Source organism: Ambystoma mexicanum, chromosome 1q (assembly GCF_040938575.1).
Source record: "Ambystoma mexicanum isolate Mex_15411 chromosome 1q, UKY_AmexF1_1, whole genome shotgun sequence".
NCBI lineage: Eukaryota > Metazoa > Chordata > Amphibia > Caudata > Ambystomatidae > Ambystoma > Ambystoma mexicanum.
Genome location: NC_090922.1, coordinates 172,671,843 through 172,697,830, shown reverse-complemented (window position 1 = coordinate 172,697,830; position 25,988 = coordinate 172,671,843). Strand labels below are relative to the sequence as shown.

Here is a 25,988-nt window from a genome sequence, read left to right as displayed (position 1 = left end):
CCGAATTTCGAGATATATCACCTGGCAGGGCAGCTTCAGTATGTGGCCAGATGGCTATCGGAAGAAGAGACAGCAGAAGCAAGATTGCTAAGCAGGGACTGCACTCCATTCTTTCTAAGGGAGCTAATATGGCTGCCTAAAGCAGAGATGCAGGGACGTGCGAGATTGCTGGACCTAGGCTGGAAAACATGGCACAAAGCATGCCAAGTGCTGAGAAATCCGACCCCGGGCTCCGCAGGTACCCCTGGTAGCGCTATGCAGCGAGGACACGCAATTGATAAGAGGGATCCATAAATTCTGGGAACTGCTGGGCCTGGTGACCCTCGGGGACATATGGCAGGAAGGGGAGGCACTAGATTTTCAAGAGATAATGGGAGACACCGGGGTACACCCAGGACAACACATTACATATGCCGGAATAATGAAACGAGTGGGAGGAAAGTCGCCCGCGGCAGTATTAACAGAACAAACCGATGCAGTCATTGAAACAATGTATGACATCTCGGAGGGCGGGCATGAAATATCCTGAATATACGAATTACTGATGTCCAGAGTGGGCAAGGAGCTGCTCCAGTTGAGGCAGGAGTGGGAGGAGGAGGTGGGAGAACCTAAGCAGGATGGGCAATGGGAAAAGAGCCCAGAGGTACCACAAGTAAGTGTCCCGGAATGCGCAGTTGCAGCAGATCCAGCTATACATCACCCACAGGGCATACATGACCCCTAGTAAAATCGACAGAAATGCCCTAAGTGCGGGGAGGTGGATGCCGGGATGATTCACATGTTCTGGGTGTGCCCGGAGGTGGGTAGGTTTTGGGAGGAGGTTAAACAACGCCTGGCCCAAAAGGGGATCCAGCTGGAGGTGGAATCAGTATAGGCATGCATGTTGGGGGGGATTTGCTAGACCACGTAATTTAAAACACATTAGCAAACTGAAAGACCTGGCGTACATCCTGGCCAAACAGAGAATAGCTATGGGCTGGAAAGCAGCCCACAGACCTAGAATAGAGGTGTGGTGGAATGACCTCCTGAAGTGGGCAGAGGCTGAGACGATGGGCATGGTATGAATGGTATGAATGGTATGAAGCAGTCAGTAGAGGAGGGGAGGAGGAAACGGGACCCCTGGTAGCATGGAGGCAAATGGTAACTGTGATGTTGGGACTTCCCGAGGTCGAATCCAGTGAAGATGATACGTGTGAAAACAATAAAGGAGATAAACTGTAAGCAACAAACCCATGGTGTATGGTTGAAGTTATAGTTTACTACATCTTTTGGGCTTAGGCTGGGTTGCCCCTTGGGCTCCCCTGCTAATTTCTCTTTCATGTACTTGGGTGAACTACAGTTCCCAAGAAGTAAAGAGGGATTTTCACCCCCCTTTACATTTTATATAGTGAGCAAGCACACCCCACCTTATGTGGAGTGCTGGGGGATACTATGTACTATGTATCCCCTTTCTTACTTACCTGGTAACATTGTGTTACAATTGTAAATTTCCTGGAATGGCTGGTGACAGTGTAGCTACTTTTATGACTTTTTAGTCTTAATTACTCTCAGGCTATTAATTCAGCCTCGGTTGTGCACAGAAGGGCCACCATTTTACTAAAATTGTGGGCTCCATTTTTGCCATTTATTGTGTGCTTGCTGTTTCTGAGGGTCTTCCCCTGCCATTCTAGGTGATAACGACCTCAGTGGCTATTTTGTCTTCAGCGAGAATCCTTTGGATTCCCTGCCCAGGCGCCAGAGTGTCAGGAAAGGCCAGAAGCGAGGGAGGAGTCCAACACTCTGCAGCCCTTTGTCTTTCACCTTGCCTGAAAGGATACACACCCCCAGTGGCGGTCTGGCTGTCCTGTTTGGAGAGAATGCAGAAGTTGTGCTGTAGTTCCTGATAAATACTCCGAACCTGGAAGCTGCTGACAAGTCGACCACTGGAGCTGAAACCAAGGAGGACTTGACTACACAGAGGCATCAGCCACCCAGTGCATTCAGTGGACACCCAGAGTCGCACTGACTCGTACCCGGCATTGTTCGCCTCGTACACTCTTCAATAGGTAAGCCCCGTGCCCCGATTGTCACCCTGGCACGCTGTGCACCCTCTTTTACATGTTTTACTTTCTCTAACTCCCCATTTGCTGAACGTGATTTAATCCATTTTTCAGCGTCGAGTGAAGGAACCTTTTTCCGTCTGCCAGCTAAACTTGTGGCTTTTTCCAAGACCAAACTTCTATAGTTCCAGTCTACAAGATATTCTACTTTCACCTGTTTTTAAACACCCACCCGATACTGCGAGTCTTCCGAATATTGCCGTCTCATCGGACCCATTCACCCCCTAGCTCTTTCTCTGTATGCGGCCATCTTGCCCTCTCTCTTCATCCCTCCAGGTGACAGTACTTATCCCACCTCATTCATCCCACTGAACAGTCCTATTATACACCATCCGTTGGGACAGTTTATCATTATGACTGCATGTTCACTTCGATGTGCCTGAGCACCTGCATGCCACGGTTCATCCATGTATTGATTTCCCCATTCCGGAGCTCCATCTCAGGGCTAGCTATACTTATGGCCAGCTCACCTGATCGCCCTGTCTAGCTTTGCTAATCGGAATGGTCAACTAATTCTGCTTTAATGTTGTGAGCACATTTAAAGCTTTTTCCTTCAAGCAATTCATTATGCTTAATTTATTATATATTCTATACTCTGTAGGACTGAATAATTCGTCTACTACTACCTACTGACTGATGTAGAGAGCCCCCACCAGCACCATTCTAGGTAATTATTCCCCTAATTATGGCGCTTGAGTTCTTTCATTAGAACACGTCAAAGTATTTAGCTACCCTGAAGCTGACCCTTTGTTTTATGTGTTTTTAACCCCACAGATGCTATGAGACATTCACTGATTGTATTATTGATCCAATAATAATTAGGCTACGTTGTTAAACTTCTTCCTCCTAATGAATGTTCAATACTAATGCCTTGATGAACAGAAACATGTTGAGACAACTCTCTGGACTATAAACAGAGATATAATTCTATGACACATTTATTTCAATAGAATTGGGTACTTCACTATTTGTTTTACAAGTACCAATTGTGTTTGTTTTTTCTGTGAAACTGTTTTAACTTGCTATTTAAGCCTGTTACGTATCCTCTGTTTTTTTATGTATTGGACGTTAAGTATTGTATTGTGGACCACTTTATTTAATTATATGTTTTAATTTGTATGACTAATTATTAAAATTGATACCTATCTTTTAATCATGACTGGTCCCCCCACCTGAGTCATTATTAGTACTATATATTTTTTTCTCTAGCATCTGCACATTAGCTTTGTCTTCCTATATATACTGACCTGTATTTTGAGCCATCCCGCGTCATGCTGCGACCTTGCGGGGCTGCAATACACCAAAACCCTGGGACTTCGAGCCATTGTGTGGTGCATTGTCTTCTGAATTCCAAATCTCGCTGAAACTTTGTGAGCATCCTGCTGGACCTCCAGAGACATGAATTGAGCCTGACAAGTCCCCTCAGCAGGGTGCTGGACCTTACGAACAACGAGAATCCAATCAGCGATATTCAGTCTTCTTCTGGCTCCTGAAAAAAGGCACCAAATCCACAGAGCCGCATCCAGCCATGAAGAAACTTTTGCCCTGCCCTTGCCCTTCCAATGTCCTGTCTTCAGTCTACACGACAAGTAATTCAGCAAGCAGGTTTTTGGCTGCATATTCTGAAGTCTCCCTTGTTGAAACCTCCTCTTCTGTGCTGAGTAAACCATGTGAAGATCCTCTTGCCTACAGCTTTCCCCGCGATCCCTGCTGCAAAAGTCCTTCCAGTGTCCTGTCTTCTGTCTTCATGATAAAGGAATTCAACAACCAGGTTTTTGGCTGCAGATCCTGAAGTCTTTTTGCTGCAACTCTTCTACCATGCTATGGTACTATGCTGGGTGGGGTATTTACGTACCTTAAGCCTTTGTGATTTCTGTAAAGCTTTGGGGCGTTCTTGTGAGTCCGGTCATCCAGTTCACCCAGGCCCACTGCTGGAATCCTCCTAGGGTGTCTTCTCAGAAGTCCCTAAACCCTCAACTAACTCTAAAGTGAAATACTTACTTGTTTGACCAGTCTTCCTCAGGAACTCTGACTTTTGCTACTTCTGTGCCTTCCTGATCTGTCTGTTGGATCTAGTGCCCCGATTCTGCCACTGAGAACACTCATATTCCCAAGAATAAGGGAAAGACTTTCTAAGGATTGGGCCTGTTGCCTAGAAAAGATTAAAAGTGTACTTAATTGTTAATGAGTTAGTTGGTAGCTGTAACTGTGAGAATGCACAGTTACAAACGTTCTTACTTACCTTGAATGTGTGTTGTGCCATTCTGAAAAATATATATATAAGGTTATTTTACTCACCTGTGATTGGTTCTGCCTCTTTCCTAAAAGTAATGCTGTTGACTTCACTGACTATTTCTTTCAGTGAATAGGTGTATGTGTTTCCCAACTGGGTCTTGCATCCCCTAACTTGCTGTTAGCCTCTCTAGAATAAGTCTGCCTTAGGTTATACTTACCTATAGGTTGCTGGTAGCTCCTTTAAAAAGTATATAGATTTTACTTACCTTGAGTTAGCTGTGTGCCATTTTAAAATAAGTTAAAGAGTTATTGCTTACCTCAGTTTGTGTTCCACTGACCTGAAAAGCAACTGTAATAGTATATTACAACATTAGGTTTTACCTGCCTAGAATAGCTGTGTGCCATTCTTAAAAAGTGTTCTGTAGGTGTAGCTGACCTTGGTCTGCCTGGTGCAATCCTCAATTAGTGTAAAGAGTTATTGCATATCTTAGACTGTGTTCGACTGAGCTGAAAAGCAGCTGTAGTTGTATTTTACACCAAAAAGGTCTTACTCACCTAGAATAACTGTGTTATCCTCAAAATAGTTATAGATGTATACTGTTCCTTAAATCTGTGTTCCACTATTCAGAAATGTAGCCTGGTAACAGGGCTGGTTGATTATGTGATGTATTTGCTGAGTGTCACTGCATAACTGACAAGGCCTACTACCCTTGTAATCAGAAAGTAACTGATGGTTTTAATCCCCATGAATAGGTGTGGCCTATACTAAATGTGTATGATAAGTACTGACTTCCCTAAAATTACTGTTAGGTATTCTGAAGAAGGTTTATGCTTTGGCCTGTGTACCTTCAAGCATTGTGTTGTGTTTTTATAATGTATTTATGACTCTATAACCCGTACTTACCCCAATACTTAACTTGCCCTACTTGTATTTATAATAAACCATTATTTGTTATAATACTTCTGGTTGTCAATACTTGTTGTGTCAATACTTCTGGTTGTCAGTGTTTCTATCGAATACTTGGTGTACTTCAGGTTCAGTGTACCCTCCTACAGCCCTTTCTCCTTCCTAAAATAAGCCTGGCTGCTCTGTCTATGCTACCATATATTCAGGTGGTACAGCCTTAAACTAAGTGTGGAGTCTTGTACTGTCTCAGTTGAATGGGTTTACTAAGCCCTTAGTTGGACATCAGAAAACCTGTCCTAACAGAGAGAGGTGGGGACCCCGCCCAACAAGCTTGGGGACACAATGGTAGGCACACCCTTTGGCAACCTAAGAGCAAACACTTCAACCATACCCATCTCCACCAAGGGGTGGTGGGAGGCCTTAACCACCTCATAACCACAGACCACTATACAGTTAGAGAGGAAAGCCACCACCATAAACAGAACCCAGCAAATTAACTGGTACAACATGCCCAGCACGGGTAGAGACGGTGAGCACAGAAGTCCGAAACAACGAGGTAAGAAAAGCTCCACTAACCCAACCCTAAAATCTCAAGTTCCACATACACACCATGAACACAAAACAAACGCAACCTCTTCTCTGCACAGCAATCTGCATGCACTTGAATACACTGAAACGACAAAACAGACCACACATAGTCACGCAAAATAGCACATGGGACTCTACCGAGTCGTAAATTGCTCCCAAGCTCAGCGAACGTGCAAACTGAACTGAAGCTTTCAATGGGACATCACAATTCTTGCTCTACCCTCTACAAGCTACGCCCTACTAACCCACCCCACACTCTTTCCATTTCAGATCCACTAGAGTGCCAAGGGACCACTCTGGTGGTGATAGTGTGCCGTGTAAATTATCTTTAACATTAACATATGATCAGGTTTGGTTGCTGAAAAGTCATACTAATTACAAAAAACGAAAAATGTGGTATATCTTATTATGTGCCCTTGAGAATTGCGTTATGTAGGGAAAACCATGAGACCTGTACACACTAGAATTAATGAGCATCACTCTCGAATTCAAACACAGGTCATTAATGGACACTTGGTAGCTAATTTCCTGGAAGCAACGCTTATTGAGTACATTTGAGATGGCTTGTCTTTGAAAAAATGTAGGCGAGTGACAGAGGAGGTTCTATTAAACAAAAGCTGTCTACAAGAGAACCATTTTGAGTATACCATCTCCAATCACATGTAGTTGGCTTGAAGGATTCTTTAGAATGGAACATTCTGCAAGGTTGCTGATAGCATTGTAGCTTGGTATCTTGTAGCGTGCCAATAGGAGCCATGGTGATAACTGAGTAATTTTGGGGAGAATGTTGATAGATTCCATGTACACCTTGCACCCTGGTTGCCTCTCTATACTTCTTTATACTTCTATATTGTCATATGTATGGCCTTAGGCATGGCATGCATTTTGGCAGCTATAGATTATCCTTATCTTTTTTGATATTGCATTCTACTTAAACTGAGCACTTTGGTTGATTATTTTATACATTTCATTCATTTTAGTAGGAGACCGCTCTGCAGTTCGCCTTACACACAGCGGCTATGTTTGCCACCTTAGTAATGTTTGCCACTGATTCCTATACATCTTTGCTGCTAGATGCAGCAAGGCCCTCATTGTCCGAAAGTAGCAAACACGTCATCACGTTATACGTGCGTGAATTTACTTTAGTCTTAATGGACTAGGTACCAGCGCGCATGGAGCAGTGTACACTGCTGTTTTCCTTGTGTTTTGGGGCGCAGACGGTCAGAAAATCATTAGATGCTCCATTTATCTACCTAGTTGACTTAGTCACTCATCATTGTCTGTGTGAAAGCTGCTTTGGTAATGTTTGTCCTTTTTTTAAACAGATTAATTTCTCTATTTTTAGAACCTTGTGGCTGTATCGTGTAGAGCGGAATCACAATAGTTGTGGAAACCAATCTTGTTGGATGGGTCCGCATAATGTAAATTAGCATAAAGTACTGGATTTGTAGTCCATAGCTGTGGATGCATGGCACTAGTGACCATTTGTGTCACGTAGGTTTGATGATTTATTTTGTTTTTCTGTTTTGGACAAGCAGAATTATCGATATGCTATGGGATCTGCCACCACAGGAATATATTTGCAGAAAACAACAACATATCCAAAGCAATGAGATGCACCAGTCCAGAATCAGGGCAGAAACAGAAGGAACAAAGCTCATGAAAAAACAGTATTTAGGGACTGTTTAAAAGTATTGAATGATGAAATGCCCCTTAAATCTGGAGGCAAAGAGTTCCATAGTGTGGGAGCAGTGGCATAAAAACGCCTTTGGTGGCCAGGGCCAACTTAGTCCTAGGTACCACCAAGAGGCTGCTATTGTTAGAACGAAATGTCCTTCGATTTGGGAGCCTAGAAAGACTTTCAGATAGATGTGCTGGGCTAGTACCAAAAATATCTGTGTTATGGTCAAAGCCGAAATGAAATCCTAGTAGCCACTGGGAGCCAGTGTCACTCTCTTCTGGTTTACGACACATGATCTTGCCTACTCAACCCTAGTACTGCATGTACAGTGCTGTTCACCTGAAGCCTATTCATATTGCCCTTATAAATGCCTTAAAGAAAACGACCACAATAGTCTATCTTTGTATCAGTTTCGCCCTAGCAATGTTTGCGTAGTTCTGTCTGGTGACATATGGCCGGATTCGGATTAGCAATTTGATGTAGTAGGCTGTTGAATCAATTAGATAGTTGACTTGAGCTTTCATATTCATATTCTGGTAAAAAAAGACCCCTAGAGTTTTAACATTTGACAGAGTGTTCAATTTGCAGCCTGCAATGTCAAAATGTTGATACTTAGGTCCCAGCTGTGATACTCAGAGCCCAGCTATTTTAACTTAACAGGTGTACCAATGACCATAAGCTCAGTTTTTGAGTCATTTACTGCAAGGCCATTTGACATCAACCAATGCTGAATCAAAGATCAGATGGTATTTATCACCTCAAGATCTTTAAGATATACACCAGATAGAGGGATTAGACACTGCGTATTGTCAGCGTAGTTGGTATAACTAATCCCTCTGTCATCTAGTAACTGAAACAGAGGCATGATATAAACATTATATAATGTGGATGATAAACAGGAACCCTGAGGAACACCGTACTGGATTTTAACCGGATCTGCTGCCGCTTCCTCGCTGTATACTCTTGCTGAATGATTCATAAGAAAGGAATTAACCCATGCTGAAGCAGATGGTGAAAAAGCTGCGACCTGTGAACGCCTACCACTAAGGACAGCATGATCAATGAGAGAGAATGCAGCGGGAAAGTCTAACAACATCAACAGTACTGCTTGTCCCTTATCAATGCAACATTAGATAATAGATTTCAAATCTAATAATGCTGATTCAGTACCATATGTTGCTCCAAACCCGTATTGCCTTTTGCCCCAGATATTATTAGTGGTTGGGTACTCCTGAACCTGCAATTAGGCAGTCCAGTCCAAGATCTTGATGAGGAAGGGCACGTTGGTAATTGGCCTATAGTTATTTGGTACTGTAGGATCAAGCATAGGTTTTTTCATCAGTGGTGATATCCAGGATTGCTTAATGCAATCAGGGATATGGCACTCCGCAAACAATTAACACATTTTGTTATCGATGGTATTAATGAATGCAAACAATCCTTAACTAATAAAGCTGGGCAAACGTCCCCCCTGAAAACTGGTCGGCTTAAGCTGCTTGATAATGTCTAGCATTTCAGCATCCGAGAGAGGTCTAAACTCAAAAGGAATCTGAGCCTCCACCAAGAGTGGAAAACAAGCTGTCTTTGCTGATACCATCTCACCGAACAGTGTATCATCCCATCTCAATTTCTTTTTAGCATTAATGCTCTCTGTCTTCCAAACATGGCATCCTGGATAGAGGTTCAACACACACTATCCTATAACAATTTTATTTGCCTCAGTAGATCAGGAATTCTGGAGTCCTCTAGATTTCTCAATAATATACATGTAGGGAGGGGATCTGTTGGCAGTTCATTTCTATTGAATTTCTTTTTGCTGGGGGATTCTCATGTGACAGCCGTCCAAAAGACTGAGCTATCATTTATCATTCCATCTAGTTAAGGTGGAGTGTCCACTGTATAGTGGCCCTGAAGAAGACTTTTTAGTCGAAACTAGCATTCCAAGAGTTAGGGATATCTTCCTCACATGGAATCAAAGTGATCAGGATATGCAGTGGATATCCAAGCACCCCTGTTCTAAATGCTCTGAATACGCGCCATCTGGTCAACCTTTCGATTTTAAACAGTGTCGCACATTTGCTTAAGCACCCTAATGACACTGCCCAAGTCAGTGTATGCTTTGCGTTCCAAGGAACTGAGTTCCATCTGATCCACTGGTTTACCGTGACCCTTCTTCCTTACCCACCTGGAAAATGAACACAGGCATGTTTGCTTTTTTTCAGCACACATTTAATGCACTAATTGTTTCTTTTGAAATGTCTCTTGCTTATCTCCAGCATCTTGATGTTCTACCTCATCGCTTTGGGAAACTCTTATGGCACGTTGGTGAGGGAGCTGAAAGCACACCTCCAACTGGTGAGTACCTGGATGAAACGAGATATCGTAAATCTATGAATTCTGTCTCCCTCGCCCTCTTTATCTCGCTCTCTCGTTATCTCTCTTTCACTTTTTACCTCCTCTCTCTCTCTCTCTCTCTCTCTCTCTCTCCCCCTTCCCCTCTCTCTCTCTCTCTCTGTCTCCCCTTCTCATTCTCTCCCCTCCCTCTCTTTTTTTTTCTCTCACCCTCTTTCTCTCTCCCTCTACCCCTCCTCTTTTTCACTCTGGACATTCTTTCCCCACCTCATTAAACTCAGAATAAGATCCTTATCCCCATCTTGTACCTTCTCCTACCACCTGGTCCTGCCTAGGACGAATAGGGCTTGCCATAACCTATCTGTTCTAGCTAGATGTTGGTTCATTTCCTCCTCTGGAGTCCTCTCTTTGCCATTGGATGCTCCTGTGTTGACTTTAATTTCTTCTTCTGATGCTATTCACCTGTCTCCTCTGTACCACATTTAATACAACTGCCGCCTCCATCTTTTGGTGTTGTCTCTCCAGCTTCCTCAGACTCTGTCTCTTCCCCTGATGTTATATCCTCAATACCATTGTCGGCTTCTGATGTTGACACCTCCTTTATCACTTACTGTCTAATCACCCCTTCTAGCCTTCACTTTCCTGGCCTGATATTCTCTTCTCCTATGTGCTATTGCCATCCTTCTGATATCACCACCTCTGCTCCTAATCTCACCAACTCCTCCTTCTCTGTTTCTCCCTCTGTTGTTATTGCCTTCTCTCTCTGCATTTCTACTCTCTGTGAGGGGTCAGAAGTAAGGCTCGGACACAATGGTGGTATGGTGTTTGGCAGAGACTTTAATTATATGAAAAAGGATTGGAAAAATGCCTCTGTACCTAAAACTAATAGGGGTTTCTCTACCTCTAAGAAAACAAATGAAATTGTCAGAATGTCCAAATTGTAAAGTCCGTCCCTGTTGTGTCCCAAAAGGCCTACTTCTTTCCCTAACACTAATAACATAAAGCGACTGTGCAGGTATAACCTCTTCCTAAAGTAAAATGTTCCCTGTAACTCCAACCAACAGAAAGGTTCCCAGTCTCTGGGGCAATCAAAACAACTGGGAATAAAGAAATATTCCCATATGTAGGATTCCGAGGGTAGGGTCTTGTGTCCTTTCCCCTTGACTCCTCGTTTGTAGTATTCTTTGTGGATCTAACCAACAAATGTTTCCCAGCCTCTTGGGGATTCACGAGTGGCAAAGAAAACAAAGAACGGTTCAAAAGTGTAGGATTCTAATGGTAGGGTCGTGGCCCTTTCCCCTAAGATCCTTCTTACCGTATTTCTCTCCTTTGTGGGCCCTCTCAGGCGTTTAATTGCTTGAACAAAAATGTCAATAGGTAGTTTTAAAGAATATCCTCCTCATGCTTTGCCTATTTATACTACCAACCTGCCACACTCCCTTGCCAAGTGTAGGATTTGTTGCACTGTATTTCTTCACTTTCTTTGAGTGTGGGTCCCAGACTTGCAGGAGTCAATAAAGCTTGGTTTACTTTCTTGCCAAGCAATGGTCCCTTCATTGACTGTCCCTCTTTTGGGTGCGAATTCTAGACTCATAATATAACTACTTGGTTCACTCTCCTGCCAAGCAGTTATCCTTTCATTAAAACATCTCATTTGGGCACAGGCCCCAGACTCGCAACATTTAAACCGGCTTGGTGAACTCTCCTGCCAAGCCTTGGTCCTTTCATGGACTGTCCATCTATGGGTGCGAGTCCTAGACTTGTAACATTCACAGTTGCTTGGTTTAGTCTTTTGCCAAGTAACATATTCAACATAGGCTATCTCTCTTTGGGTGCAGGTCCCAGACTTGCAATATTCGGATTGGCTTTTGTTTCTGGTTTTCAAATGGATGCGTGCCCCAGACTTGCACTCAGTTCCCGGAGTCCCAAACTCCCTTTCTGCGACCTGCGCGTTCACCCCTTCCTTCCCCTGGACCTTCTGCACCACTCGGGTAACCTACATACCAGTGTTTGTGCCCTCCCTGTCTCATACGTGAAAAAATGAACGACAGACACGCCCTGGGCAGGGAATAAGGCACAATAGCACAGGCTGCGAGAGTTCCAAGGAAAGTTTATATAAGTCTCCGAGAGCGCTCTGACCACATCAAGATTACAACACACTTATATAGTACATCTGCACTTTTTGCCATATGATGCTATGCTGGACCAGGATTGGTCAGCCGTGGTGGTAACTTAGGTGTGGGCATCATCTCTTCCTCCGGGTTGGTTGCTTGGCTGGCGGGAGGATTGACGTCAGACATTTGTGCTCTGGACGGGTGAAGGTCAGGTCGCTGTGAACAGGGTGGTCACTATCTACGCTACGAAAATACATTCTGAATAATGCATGCAATAAATAACAGTTGATCAAAAGACTCTCAGTAGTGTATCAAGTCATTATACAAATCACTCAAGGGTTTATACCATCTACATATCTAGGTTACACAGGTCACGGGTTTGAGGGCCTTGACCACTATAATAATGTCATTGAACTATAGGGTTAGTCTCACAAGAATCTCAGGTATGTGGCACTTGTTAGTATTGGGCACGATATACTGCACAGGGGTCTAATGTTAGCTGGGGGTCTGTTGGGTGGGATACATAGCGAGGTTAGCAGTCTGGCACATGAAAGGGATGCCTTGCAAGGACACAGGGTTAGAATGGCAATACGTTTCAACTGACGAGGGTAAGAGGGCAAGGACACCTTTGTGGAGATGGACGAGCTCTGTGCTTGGCTCATGTCGGTTCACATGCAGAACAGTGATCTCAGAGGAAAAGGGATGTGTTACATTTATTATTTGTTGCAAGCAGCTCCGGCCTCGGCGTGAAAATGGAGCTGCAGAGTTTTCCAGTTGGAGTGGGGACGAGGGTGGGGGCCATGTGCTCGGGGCTACTGTGGCGGCAAAAGGGAGAGATGCGTTTTGTACTATCGCAGTGAGGCCTGGTTACCAAGATGGAGTCGAAAGGGGGCACAGAAAATGGATGCCCTGTGTCCTGTTCGGTGGTCCCATCTACGCGAATACAACCAAAAGTTAGTATTGCATAAGGGCGAGGGGCGTACCCACCACTAGAGGCACTTGGTCCAAGTTTTGTACTGAGAAGTGATGGTTGAGAGAGGCCCATTGGCCCCTCGCTCCCTCACACCAGTTTGCTGTCCAGTAGAAGGTAACAGCATTTCCTGAGCAGCTGCATTTTCTCTGGAAGCTCTGGTCACATTCAGGGCTTTGTAACGACGGCATGGTAACAAACAGTAAGACAGACACATGTGATCACAGTTCAAGGGTGTTTATTGAACTTGAACTGGGTTTGATAAATGCCTATCTAATCCTAAATTTAAAGATGGGAGCAAGCTACGACCATCAAATAATAATAACTCAGTCCTAGTGGTGTCTTGTCAAAATAAAAGGCCATATACTAATAAACCTATTGCCAATCCTTACTTCTAAATACAAATAGTGTGTGAAACAATGTCATCCAAAAGAAACATTTTCAAGAAATTATATGTCAGTATATTCAAGTCGTTGGCTTCCCTTCCCCACGTTTTCAGCACTGGACGCAGCGGCACACCCGAGCTTAGCAAGTCTCTGGCGCTCTAGCACGAGGATGCAGTTCAAATCTCAATATCAGCACCTTCTGTACCAAAGTCTCTTTGTTATTCAAGATCTCTTACTTCAGAGGGCCTGATGGGACAAACAAACATTCAAAAGTTCCTTTCTTCTCAGGATTCTCATGTACAACTTCTTGGGTGATTTTCGATTCACCCTGGGTACCCCTCCACCAGGCTCAGATCCACTTTAAGACAAAATCTTAAATTGGTCTCCCTCTGCCAGATTCGGACCATATTTGTGTATTTTTCCATACTTTCTCTATTTCTCTAGACTTTTGACTGTGCGCTGGATTTTGCTTCACCCGTCGCAGGATCACTTCGATTCACATTTCTTGGTTCACTTTCAAATGATCTACCTCTGCCGGGCTCGGATCAAATTGATCTACTTTCATTACTCTTCAGCTGGATACCTTACAGAGATCCTCGATTGAGCACTCACGCAGTGCTGGACCACTCTGTCAAAGGTACTGTAGTATGTATTAAAGTTCAATCACTCAGCAGCAGTTTAACTTCACTCGCGTTTCACACGCGTTTTAACAATGTTTGTTCCAGGGCTTTCCATACAATGTTGCTGCTTTCAACCTTCTCTTCAACACAGACCAATCTATTATCGGTCTCCCCAACTCACCAGTGGTGTTGTTTTCACTGAAGCGGCTTTGTTCTTGGAGCCAAAGACAGTACCACGGTGGCTGGTGATTCTCCCCGCCAGTACTGCTCAGGGTATCTTGGACACACAATGCAGGATTCGCCCAGATCCTCTTCAGGAGGGCAGGAGCCCTTCCTCAGCCCCCAGCCACCATTGGCATCCTCAGGAGAAGCGGACTGCATTCCAGATGAGTTCGCCCACAAGGTATACCTGCCCACAAGAATTCGTATCACTGCAGCAACACCGCTTTCCTTCATTCCTACGAATTGCTTATTGTTGTGTTCACCGATGCTGATGAAAATCAATATTGTCTGCTGCAAACACACATGCAGAGCATTTAAAATGGCCGCTGCCATTTGCTGAAGCACAGTTGCAAAGCAACTGTCGGTGTGAGCCAGCCAAGCAATCCCATTGGCTCTGGCCACCCATTTAGTGGAAAGGAAGTCACCGGATGGCTTTAGCCGGCCACTTCCTCACAAGGCCCGCCTCTTAAGGCTAGTGCCTGTCTTCTCCCTATCCGCGGCCTGTTGGGGCCGAGGGGCCAGCCACCCTACACCTCGCACTTTCAATCTGCCCAGCCGGATCGGCCTACGCTTGCATGCATTTCACCTGAACACTCGACCATCTGCGACCGATCATCCAAGGGTAAGGCTGCATATAACTATGTTACATCTCTAAACTTCCAACAACATCTGAAAAACTAACCGATTGCTTCGCTGTTCTGCCCACAAATGTCTCCCTAGCTGCTAAATCACAATGCAACGCCTTGCTGTGTAATGCCTATCCCCCATGTGTGTCACTATCTCGAGGATACCACTGCCATTACGGCAACGCATTTCTATTCTCTACATTATAATTAAAAGAATGCCTGTCTTGTAAACTCCTCACTTGTACATTACGCCCCAGCATCTTTATCGTCTTTATCGCCTTGCGCCAACTGTAGCTATCCTGTAATGACCTTGCAGGAACTCCGTACTACTCTGTAGCCTCCTCGCTGTCATACCCATACCAGTGCTGACTAAAATCATCCTACCCATGTATTTTACAACATTATGGCCCTCTACACCGCCGCGTCTGGCATTGTGTAATGGACGCCAACTGAACTGTCCGCCTGGCATATCGCAACTTAGTGGCGCCTGAAACTAATAGCACTGTCACCTGTGCCATCTACCACCTCAATTGTACTCCCCGCCCCTCCCGCATGGTATTATGCAAAACCGCCTTCTGCACCTACCACTTCTATGATTGCACTCAACCCAGTACTGCTCATTGCCTAACACTAGTTGGGATTTTAACAATCTAGTACGGCTATGATTGCATTCAGCCTAACATTGCTCACTGCCTGGATTTAGTTAAGAATTGCATTTACCATAGTATTGACTACCATGATTGCATTGTAACATTACTCACTGCCTGGATTTAGCTATGAACTGCATCTAACATATTATTGACAACTATGATTGCATTTATAACATTGCTCACAGCCCTGAGTTAGCCATGAATTGCATTTAGCCCAGCACTGCCTACCCTGATTGTATCTAGCCTAACATTGCTCATTGCCTGGATTTGGTTATGAATTGCATTTAGCATACTATTGACTACCATGATTGCATTTCTAACATTACTCACTGCCTTGATTTAGCTATGAACTGCACTCAGCCTAGCACTGCCTACCTGATCACATTTAAACCTAGCACTGCTCTCTGACTTGATCTAGTTGGAACTGCTTTCAGCCTGGCACTACCTACTAGCTGATCGCTGTACTTAGCCTGCACGCTACCATTTATCTATGGCCCCTCTGCCAATCAAATCAGCTAGGATACTACCCTGCCTGACTTTTTTTTAACATATTATTACACATAATCTCTTGCAACGACCCCCTAAACACAATAGAATCTCAATCCTGCAGCAGCACAACAATGAATCAATCTGGCGATAATTGCCTACAAAGAAAGTCAGGCTGCAGCCGCACAATGTCCATGGCTACCATGCCCAGCCAACATCAAGCTTACCTCATTCCTTCCACACCTTGAACAAACGAGTATAAACCCGATAATCGAAACGGGCCACAATCACCTTACACCGCAAAAATTGATCAACATATTTGCCAGGAAACCCATACTGAATATACCGTGCCCTACCATAATCAGGAACTCTAGATTAGGTCATAGACTCAAAAAAAGATTCCCTAAGGCACCTGCCAACCACTCCCTGAAGCAACAGCATAATATAGACCAAGGCCAGACTAACCTCCCTAACAACCTTCAGCCTTCACTGAACACCCCTAATAAAAACGCCAGCCACCAATTGCCTGCAATTAGCATCTGTGGGACTGTGAAAGGAGGCCTCATTAATGCCAGGTCAGTAACAGCCCATGCATTGGATATCAATGACCTTCTACTGTCCAATGACCTAGACCTCCTAGCTATCACAGAGACATGGACCCACACAGCTTCAGGGCCGCTCCTCTCGCTAGCCATACCAGACCAATACACTATCCTCAGACAAGACAGACCATCCTCCAAAGGTGGAGGGGTCGCCAATATCGCCAAATCCGCCCTAGGCCTCAAGACAAATCCCCAGCCCAACGCTCCCTTCCACAGAGCATCTATCATTCAAACTACCATTATCCCATTCACAAACCATCAGAGCTCACCTGATCTACAGACCTCCTGGCCCTCTCACCTCCTTCGAAGAAGACATCACGCTATTGCTCACCAATAACTCCAAACCAAATTCACAAACCCTCCTTCTTGGAGACTTCAATTTGGGCCTCTATGACACCAATGACAAAAATGCACAAGTAATCAATAACAGCCTCTCAGACCTAAGCTTTACCCAAAGAGCCACGCAACCTACACACTCCAAAGGGAGACAATTAGACTAGATTGCTCACTATAACTGCAATACCACTGTTACCGGCAACCAGTCGCTTGCATCGACTGACCATCATTCTATCCTCTTCTCTATTCCAAGAAACACCCCTACGCAAGACAAACCAACAGCCCCTCCTAGATCACCCAGAAATACTAAAGACATCACAGCCTCTTAGCTACTCCCACTATTGAAACCTATCCTACAGGTAGTCACAGACAGCAATCTAACTGAAGACCCTACACAGTTGGTTAACCTCTACAATACCACCATCTTAAATGCCATTGACAAAATAGCACCTATAAAACTTCGTAAAACTAAACCCCTTGCCCATCTAAATACTTGGTACACACCACACCTGAGATCACTAAGAAAAATCAAAAGAGCGGCCAAAACAACCTGGAAAAACATCCCTTCACCCCTGAACAAAGAAAACTACCTTTCAGCAGCGACTTACAAATCGTCGATCTTCCTAGCCAAGTCGGATTCCTATAATGACTGTTTCCAGAATGCAAAATCTAACACTAGGGAACTGTTCACCATACTCAAAGAACTTGAATCACCCACACCACCGCCTACCTGTATTAAAGACGCCACCTGGTGTCAAAATATACAGAAAGCGTTATCAGATAAAATTGAACTACTACATCGAAAAATGGAGTCCAAAAAGGCGATCCTAACCAACAATCTTCCCTCACCTTTAGCACCTACACCGCTGTCTGACCATTACGAACTATTCAAATTCACCCTACTTAGCATCAAAGAAGTAGAAGAAATTATTCTTAGCCTCAAACCTTCAAGGTGCATGGGCAACATTTGCCCTGCACCTATCATAAAAGACAGTTAAGGAGATCGCCCCCTTCATTACCACAATAACCAACGCCACCTTCAAGTCCAACTCCATTCCCACCAACCTTAAGGATGCTTGGGTCATGCCCTTCAAGAAACCCACTCTGGACCCAAACAACCTGTCTAACTACAGGCCAATCACCACAGTACCCTTCCTCCTGAGGATCATTGACAGAGCAGTCTACCTGGATTCTGCCCAAGTCATGGCACAGAGACGGCCTTCCAGATCAAAGACTCAGTCAACCTTGCCCTCCTCCTCCTACTAGATTTATCAGCGGCATTTGACCTTGTTGACCATAAAACCCTCTGTAACCACCTCTCCTCAGCAGCACACTTCTCTAACGATGCTATTACATGGATCCAATCATTCCTGAACAATAGAACAACCAGAGTATTTGCACCAACTGCCACGGCCTCTCCATCAACAAACACGTGCGGGGTTCCACAAGGATCATATGTCTTCCCAACGCTACAACATTTTCACAAAACCACTATTCGATATACTTGACGAACTAGGCATTTCATATACTAACTACGCTGACGACACGCAAGTCGTCATCCACATCACAGGCAACCGCAACATAGACACACAACGACTCAATGACATTTATCTCATCATCCAAGCTTGGATGGCACAACATGGCCTCTGCCTTAACAACGACAAGACTGAGCTTCTCCTAGTAGGCACCCAAGCTGAAATTAAAAAACTGGACAACAAATTCAACACCTTCAACATTGACGGTAATAACATCAAAGTCTCAAAAGACATCAAAACACTAGGTATGTACATCGATTCCACTCTCTCACTAGGAAGACAAATCAACTCAACAGCATCCACTACTGCTTATACATGCAAGTTAATCAATGCCTGTAGACTCTTCCTTACACCTGCCAATTGCATCACTCTGGCCAGACCATTGGTACTAACCAAACTAGAGTATTACAATGCGCTATACTTAGGCACAAGTCAATATAACTTGCGCAAACTTCAAATCTACCAAATCAATGCCCTCAGAGCAGCCACCAACTTCCAGAGAAAGCTACACATGTCGGAGCTGAGGCGCAATATTAACTGGCTCTCAATTAATCAAAGAGTGAAGCTTAAGACCCTCACACTTATACATAAATGTATACACAACCAAGCACCGACATACCTATGCAACAAATTCAATCTGAACTCCTCAGGCAGACAAACCAGATCATCCCTATCCAACTACCTGACCATTCCTAGGTTTAAACTGCAAAAAGCATGAGGAAAAAGCTTCCCAGTCCTCGCAGCCAAAACTTGGAATACATTAGACTAGAACCTTCATTCAACAAATTCTGAAAAGAAGCCAAATCCTGGCTCATGCTGAATGAAAACTAATCCCGCTGACCCTGCCACACAATCCACTAGCCTGAACTCCTGTGTTATTCTAGCACTACTGTGTAAATATTGTGCAATGGATGTATAGATGGGGACTATATGACCGCGATATTCATATTACCTGCTAAATGTACAAATGTTGTTTATGAATATGACTGTAACTGTAAATGTGATCGTGATACTCATATTGCCTGCTAAATGTACCCATGTTGTTTACCAATTTGACTGTAACTGTAAATACTGTAACTCCTGTACCAAGAAATGTGCCCAGTTGCCCTAGGGCTTGGAGCGCTATACAAATAAATACAATACAATTCCGCCCATTTTCCTGGTCTAATGCTTTCCAATCTCGAGGATCCATGAAAGCAACGTTTTTTTGTCGGAAAGGACTTTCTGTTTCGCCTTCTTTCTCCTCTCGTTAAATTGCCATCTTGGAACTGCTTTTTCATCATGTGTTTTGCCTCGCTCAAAGTGTGCTTTCGTGCTCTGCCTTTTATCTATGTGGGAACTGTAATGGAAGTCAGATGTGTGTGATGGTCAGTAATTGCCTGACCTTGCCTGACCATTGTATTGGGAAACATCAGGTGTACGGCTCGGTGTTATTCTATTTTCCCTTAGAGCGGGTTGTCAATGAGAAAGTGTTTGTGTTGTAAAAGGGGGGTGCGGGGGGGCTAGGTAGAGTTCCTTAATATCCTACTGGGTAGGATGGGGTAAAGATGTTACAAGGAAGGGGATGCGGCAGCTCACCATCCGGTGTCCCACTCCCCGAAGACCCCTCATCCAGGTGATCCTCCCGCACTAGCCACCCCCAGGAACTGAATACAAAAGCAATAGCCGTGTCCTGGCCACCTGGATGACAGATTCCCAGGGACTAGTGGGTGAGACACCTTCTGGTTTCTCACATGCCCTTCCCCTATGCAAGGTGGATATACTTGAACTTTGTCTAGGTTATTCAACTTGGAAGACCTTGGATAGAACAACAACAAGATATATCCATTCTGCGGTGACCCTGGATTTATGTCATCCTTATGTTTTGCAGAAGGTTCTTGGTAAATGGTAGACTCATGCTGTTCTGCCTCCATTCAATCACACATTGGAGAGGTTTGGGAGTAACAGTTAGAGTACCACTAGTCTTGAGATGTAAATTCCCTATGGGGAGTTGGAGATTCCTGCAAAAGAGTGGAGAATGCAGGGAAGTCCCTTCCCACAATGACTTCTTCGGGACACCCAGGAATGATGGCCGATGATATCAGGTATGACTCTCCCCTGATGTTAATGTACACCGGTATCTTGGGGTTTATTTCGTTATCCCTGTGCACACATGTAACTAACTAGGGTGGCATTCTCGAGGTCTGTTGTTTGTTTGCTACCTGAGTCAATTAAGGCCTTTACTTGTTTCCCATTTATTAAGGCCTTTTCATATGTGAAGTCAGCAGAAGACCAACATAAACAAATGCTAAAGGTTTCCAGATCTTCTTCGGGTTCCTCAAACTCTTCCCCCTTTAAAGAGCCTATTTCCATGAGTTCTTCCTTTACATTTTTGGACAGTTTCTGGTCAAGTGGCCAGTTTCTGTACATGAAAAGCAGATCGGAGGAGATGGTTTGCTTCCCTTATGTTCTTCGCTTTTACTTTCCAATCTACCTCTAGGGTAGGTTCTAAACGTCCATTCTTTCTTTCGGTATCCATTCCTTGGTTTTATAGAATCCTCCCCCCTTATCTAATACCAGGGGTTGGGGTTGGGGCCGGTGAGTACATTTGTAATCTTTCCGCTCCTCACTTCGGTGTACCGAGTGGAAGTGTTTGGCTGCATCTGAGTGGTTTTGTGCAGTCTCAATAGCCATGGCTAGGGTAGGTCGATTTAGTTATAGTACTGCTTTTGGCAAAAAGGGGGGTAAAGAATTGGTCAATTGCTCTAAAGTAATAATTTCTACTAATTCTGCCATTGTTTTTCTGTTAATCCAAAGAGTGATTGTGTTCTTAATTCATTCTCCCACTTCGAGGGAGGTTTCCCTGGTGTTTAGTCTAATGGCCTTTAATTTTGCTGATAAAAGTTACAGGTTTGGCCTACCCTTTTTAAAAGCCCCTCTTATGGATATAAAGTTAGCTCACTGGGCAAGATTGAGTAAATGGTAGTCGGTCTGTAGCTCACCTTTCAGCAGAGTTCCTAGATAACATTTTTTTAGAACATTCGAAATTCAGAAAGAAATGTCCTATAGCTTCACCCTCTTGATATGGCTGGAGTATCCCTTGAGGTAGCAGTGGTCTTGCCTGTAACTCAACCAATTTTGTTAAATTCTCTAGAAGCCTAGTGTCGGTCTGAATCTGATGGGTGGCCAGCTGTGCCTTGATGACTACCAGGTCGACCATTTCTTCAGGCGGTGAAAGGGTTCCTTCTGTAGTTATATCTGAGTCACAAAAGAAACAGGTCTCGACTCCCTCTGCCGGATACCAGCCTCTAAGCTGGGGACTGGGTTTCAAACCTGTGCTGCTCAGCGTTGTCTTGTTTGCAAGACAAGCGCATTGTCCCTGAGCTATATTCCCAGCCCACAAGTAGTGGTGAAGATACATTGTAACATGAACAAAAACTAATGGTGGTGTGAAAACGCTACCTCTGAGTCATAACAAATGGTGCTAAAATGCTATCTATCACCAAAACTAGTGGCACAATTGTAGCTCCACCTATGTGGAAACTAATAGTAGAGCTACAGTCTAACCTACTTGCCAAAAATATTCATCGCATAAAAGGACTAACTGAAACAACTAAGCAGCGTAGGGACACCTGAAGACTTTGTTCCACATGCCATCTCTTCCTTACACTCTATACCAATATGTATTCCTCATCAAGTGGCAATCACCACCTATGGGTCAAAACTAAAAACTAGGAGATTTAAAGCACCTGTTAAGAGAAACTGGGTTTCACTAACTTCATATTATGTGTTTTGTTTTGTTTTGTTTTGTACAGGAAGAAAGTGGCAAGCACCTTCTGGCTAAGAGGATTAGAGACTTCAGAAGTGCTGACAAAAGAAACTCAGCAGAAGGAAAGAATGAACTATTATGATCAGAAGCCTCCAGTGGACTTTGCGTCTAGGAGTATCCATTACCATAGGCTAACATATGGGGATTTAAAGAAAAGGGAAACTCATACAATAGACTGTCTCCCTGTGTTTACTTGCTGTGGCATGTGAGATCAGATGCCTTTGGTTATATGATCTTGCATGCACCAGAAATATTTTTCTAGCTAACCAGCAATCAATGTTTTTTCAATATTTTCACCTTTATTGGCAGTTTGTAATTAAAATGTTGTGTTATAGGTTTCTTTGTAAGCCTCTGATAAACATTATCTAAATGAGGTAAAACAAATCAATATAAGAAGCAATGTATATGTTGCTCTTTGTTGAGTGTGTTGGGAGAGTTGTATTGGAAAGAAAATGCCCCCCGGGCTGATTCTTTTTATGGATAGGTGTGGTTGGAAGAGCTTTAGCTGCAAGCTGCAAGGGCTTACAGGAATGCAGATGGCATATATCTTAATCTATATGTGAGATGTTAATTTATGTACTGATTGGACCTTGCCGAGGAATTCTTGACAAAGGTCTAATAAACTTTGCACTGTTTTCAATTGATTTCTCAGTTCATGTAGACTTTTGATAAGTTGTTTACTGTGTGTGCATTCGTAAAATAACTGTAAACATGTGCCACTCTAGGTCACATGGGGGCACTGAATAATAACCTCCAAAGGCATTACAGGAGAGAACATTCAGAATTAGAGCTATCACAGAAGGGAGGGAAAGTTGCCCAGCAGAAACCAGCTAGTGGCAATGAGCAATTACTTAAACTGGTCAGCAAAGGTGGTAAGAACAAAAGATGAATAAGAAAGGAGTTAGGAAAAGCCTTAGGAGCGGGGACAAGATAGGATATTTATCTTGCCGAAATGGCAGCTATAGAAAATTGCCAAGCCATGTTCCATACTCTTGTTTCTTCCCGTAAATTCATACCAGTACCTCTAGAATCGAGACTTCTATTATAGTTAAGAGCGGGGTAGAGGAAAAGGTAGGCATCTCAAGAAACCTAGGTAGGAATGATGGAGAAATTCGAAAGACTACAAATAGCCACATGAGCTACTCCCCTCACCCTCTCAGCACTGTAGTACTTTGGCCCTTTGAGGTCAGCATTTCATTTGCCTTTCACTTTTCAGGAACTCTAATGTTAGTCTTTGCATCAGCATATACACATTCTATCCTATATACTGCACTTTACTAGTGGCAAACATCAACTGGAGAGGCCCAATCACGGTTGAGAGAAAACAGACTGAGGTGTGGAATGCTGACTGGAGTTCTTTGTGATGATTTGGAGAACATGAAGGGAAAATAGACATCTATCAACGCTCCCATACAATGATAACTTACAGAGTTGGTGACATAGAATTATGACTTATGGGAAAGCTTGGAAGCAGAAGTTACTCCATACCCACAGGTAGCCAAGAATAGGAGTACCCTGGCATATTACTTCAGGAAAAGGGAGCCAGCAAGGGACAAAGATAGATGTCAGAACAAGAGGAGGGGCAGCTGGAGCAGGTGGGAAATAATAAGGAAATCCCAGAAACAACGTCAGCCCCCTTACTGTCCAAGTTGTAGGCTGATAATGGACAGAACTGTGATAGAGAGTGATGTGACACCAAGAAGAAAAAGAGAGTGGGGGTGAGAAGGTAGTGTGAAAGACATCATGAAGTAAGACACAGACAACAGACTTAAAGTTCAAACAAAAGAGATTTATTAACTTAAACGTCAGGATGGTAGAAGGACTAATTTTTCCTATGCTAAGCTAAACAGTGTGTAAGGATGTCAATAATCAAAGAAACGGTAATCAACACAAAGTTCTAATCTGCTTCCAGCTCTCAGCTTCTTCTTCTGCTCCCCTTCCCAAAGTTGAAGACATTCTTAGAAATACCTTTCTTCCACTCAAGGTGAAACAGTGCCACAACATTCTCACAGTTCCCTTCCCAGAGTTCCAAACAGTATAATTCAAAGGAAAATGGTCTTCAAGCTTTGCCCCAAGACAACAGGTTTAATGTTGCACGTCTCATGGCTCCCTTTCCCAAGACTTCAGCTCTGCCAGTTCTAGTTATTGCAATATTTCAAACAAAATGTTGAACACAAATTAAGGTCAGCGTGACCATATTCCTGGATTGCCTCATCCATTCACTGGCAGTGCCCCTTCTTGGTTTTATTTCACAATGTCTTTTGGTTCTCGCAGTTCAGGGCTCGTCGGTCTACGTGCAGTTGTCGAACAACACGGTCCACCCGCCACAGGTCGCACAACCAGGATCCCTCTCTTGGTTTTATGTATAATATTCACATTTCTTTGGCTTCTCCTTGGTAGCCCCCTGGTACTGCGAGAGTATGTCTTTGGCCTTGCCACACTTCAATTGTTCATAAAGTTCACTTTGTGGTGGTCTTTGTGGTGGTCTTTTTCTGTCCCACCTTTTATGGCACTCTTTCATACTGGTGTAGTTTCTTATATGTTTTTGTTACATGAGCACTTTCCCTTTGGCTATCTTTTATCACTTGCTTTGCCCATAAAGCTTCATTTAGTTTTATATTTTACAAGCTTAATTGCGTGATTGACATTTAGTATAAGGTTAAAATGAAAAGTGAGTAAAGTTTACAACAACAACATACACCAATATTAATGGTGCCAATAACAGCATCGTTTTCCATTTTTGAATCAAATATAGTTGGAAATCTATTTTGTTTTTGTGTAGTAAAACGGATATTGATAGGGCAAGGAAAAAGATAAAAGAACAAGACAGATGTGGAAAGATCTGTTTTCAACAGAGGTTGTTCATTTGCCTCAACTGTGAAAGCAAATTTAATAGATTTCCAAATTGATCTATATAAATTCATTACAAAGCTTAAACTTAAAAAGCATTTTCATCAGAATATAAAAATGTACCAATCACCAGAAAAACAGACACCACTCAGTAGATTGACAATATCAGATATTGTTAAGGAAAGCATCTCGAGGGCGCTGTGTACCAGAACTTCCAATTGATGGTCGTGGTGAAATAGCCAGGCTGTCCGATTGACTGTCGATGAGTGTGTGACGTGAGGAACCGGCCCAACACCCACCCGTGAGTCCACCGGTTCGGAGGTGAACCAGCTCCCAACTCCGCAGGTGCACACTTCCCTGATTAACGTGATGTCAGGACAGTGCAAGCACTGAGAGGGAAGGCGAGTCTTGACAGAAGTGAAGATCCGCAACAGGTCCCAGTAGCATTGAATCCAGGAAGGTGATGCAGACTGGAGCAGCAGACTGGAGCAGTAGACAGGAGCTGCAGGCAAGTTCGGTGAGGCAGAGCACCCCGGCAGAGGCAGGAGGCGAGGAACAGAAACAAAATGGAAAAAAGGGAGCCAGGGAAAACAGGAACCCAAGGAAGCTAACCAGAGTGGAGAACAAGGAGCTGGGGCTCAGGGGAGAGACAAAGGAGTGACCCTACCCAAGGGGAACAGAAGGCCAGGGAGAGAAGGCTAGACCCAAGGCACAGGAACAGACACCAAGACGAGCCAGGGAACAAAAAGCAAAAGGCAACAGCCAGGTCAGGATCTGGAGGAAGGCAAGGAGCTACTCCAGGGAGCAGCACAGGCGAGGACACCATCTGGGAACAAACTGCGTTGAGAAGCGGTTTGTTCGAAAAGGCTGGCCCTTGATATAGGGCAACCAGCACCCGGGAGGCTTGGAACACAAGCCGTG

General features: G+C 43.9%; 1 protein-coding gene across 1 annotated transcript in view; it reads left to right on the top strand.

The window, feature by feature from the left end:
* The window catches only part of LOC138526164 (transmembrane channel-like protein 7), a 368,500-nt gene extending 345,639 nt beyond the window's left edge, over positions 1 to 22,861 (top strand). The window contains exons 15-16 of the mRNA XM_069636577.1: positions 9,787 to 9,865; positions 22,204 to 22,861. Of these exons, the coding sequence (XP_069492678.1) occupies positions 9,787 to 9,865; positions 22,204 to 22,299 (175 nt within the window). The 3' untranslated portion in view covers positions 22,300 to 22,861. The remainder of the gene's footprint in view (positions 1 to 9,786; positions 9,866 to 22,203) is intronic.
* The last annotated feature ends 3,127 nt before the right edge of the window (positions 22,862 to 25,988 follow it).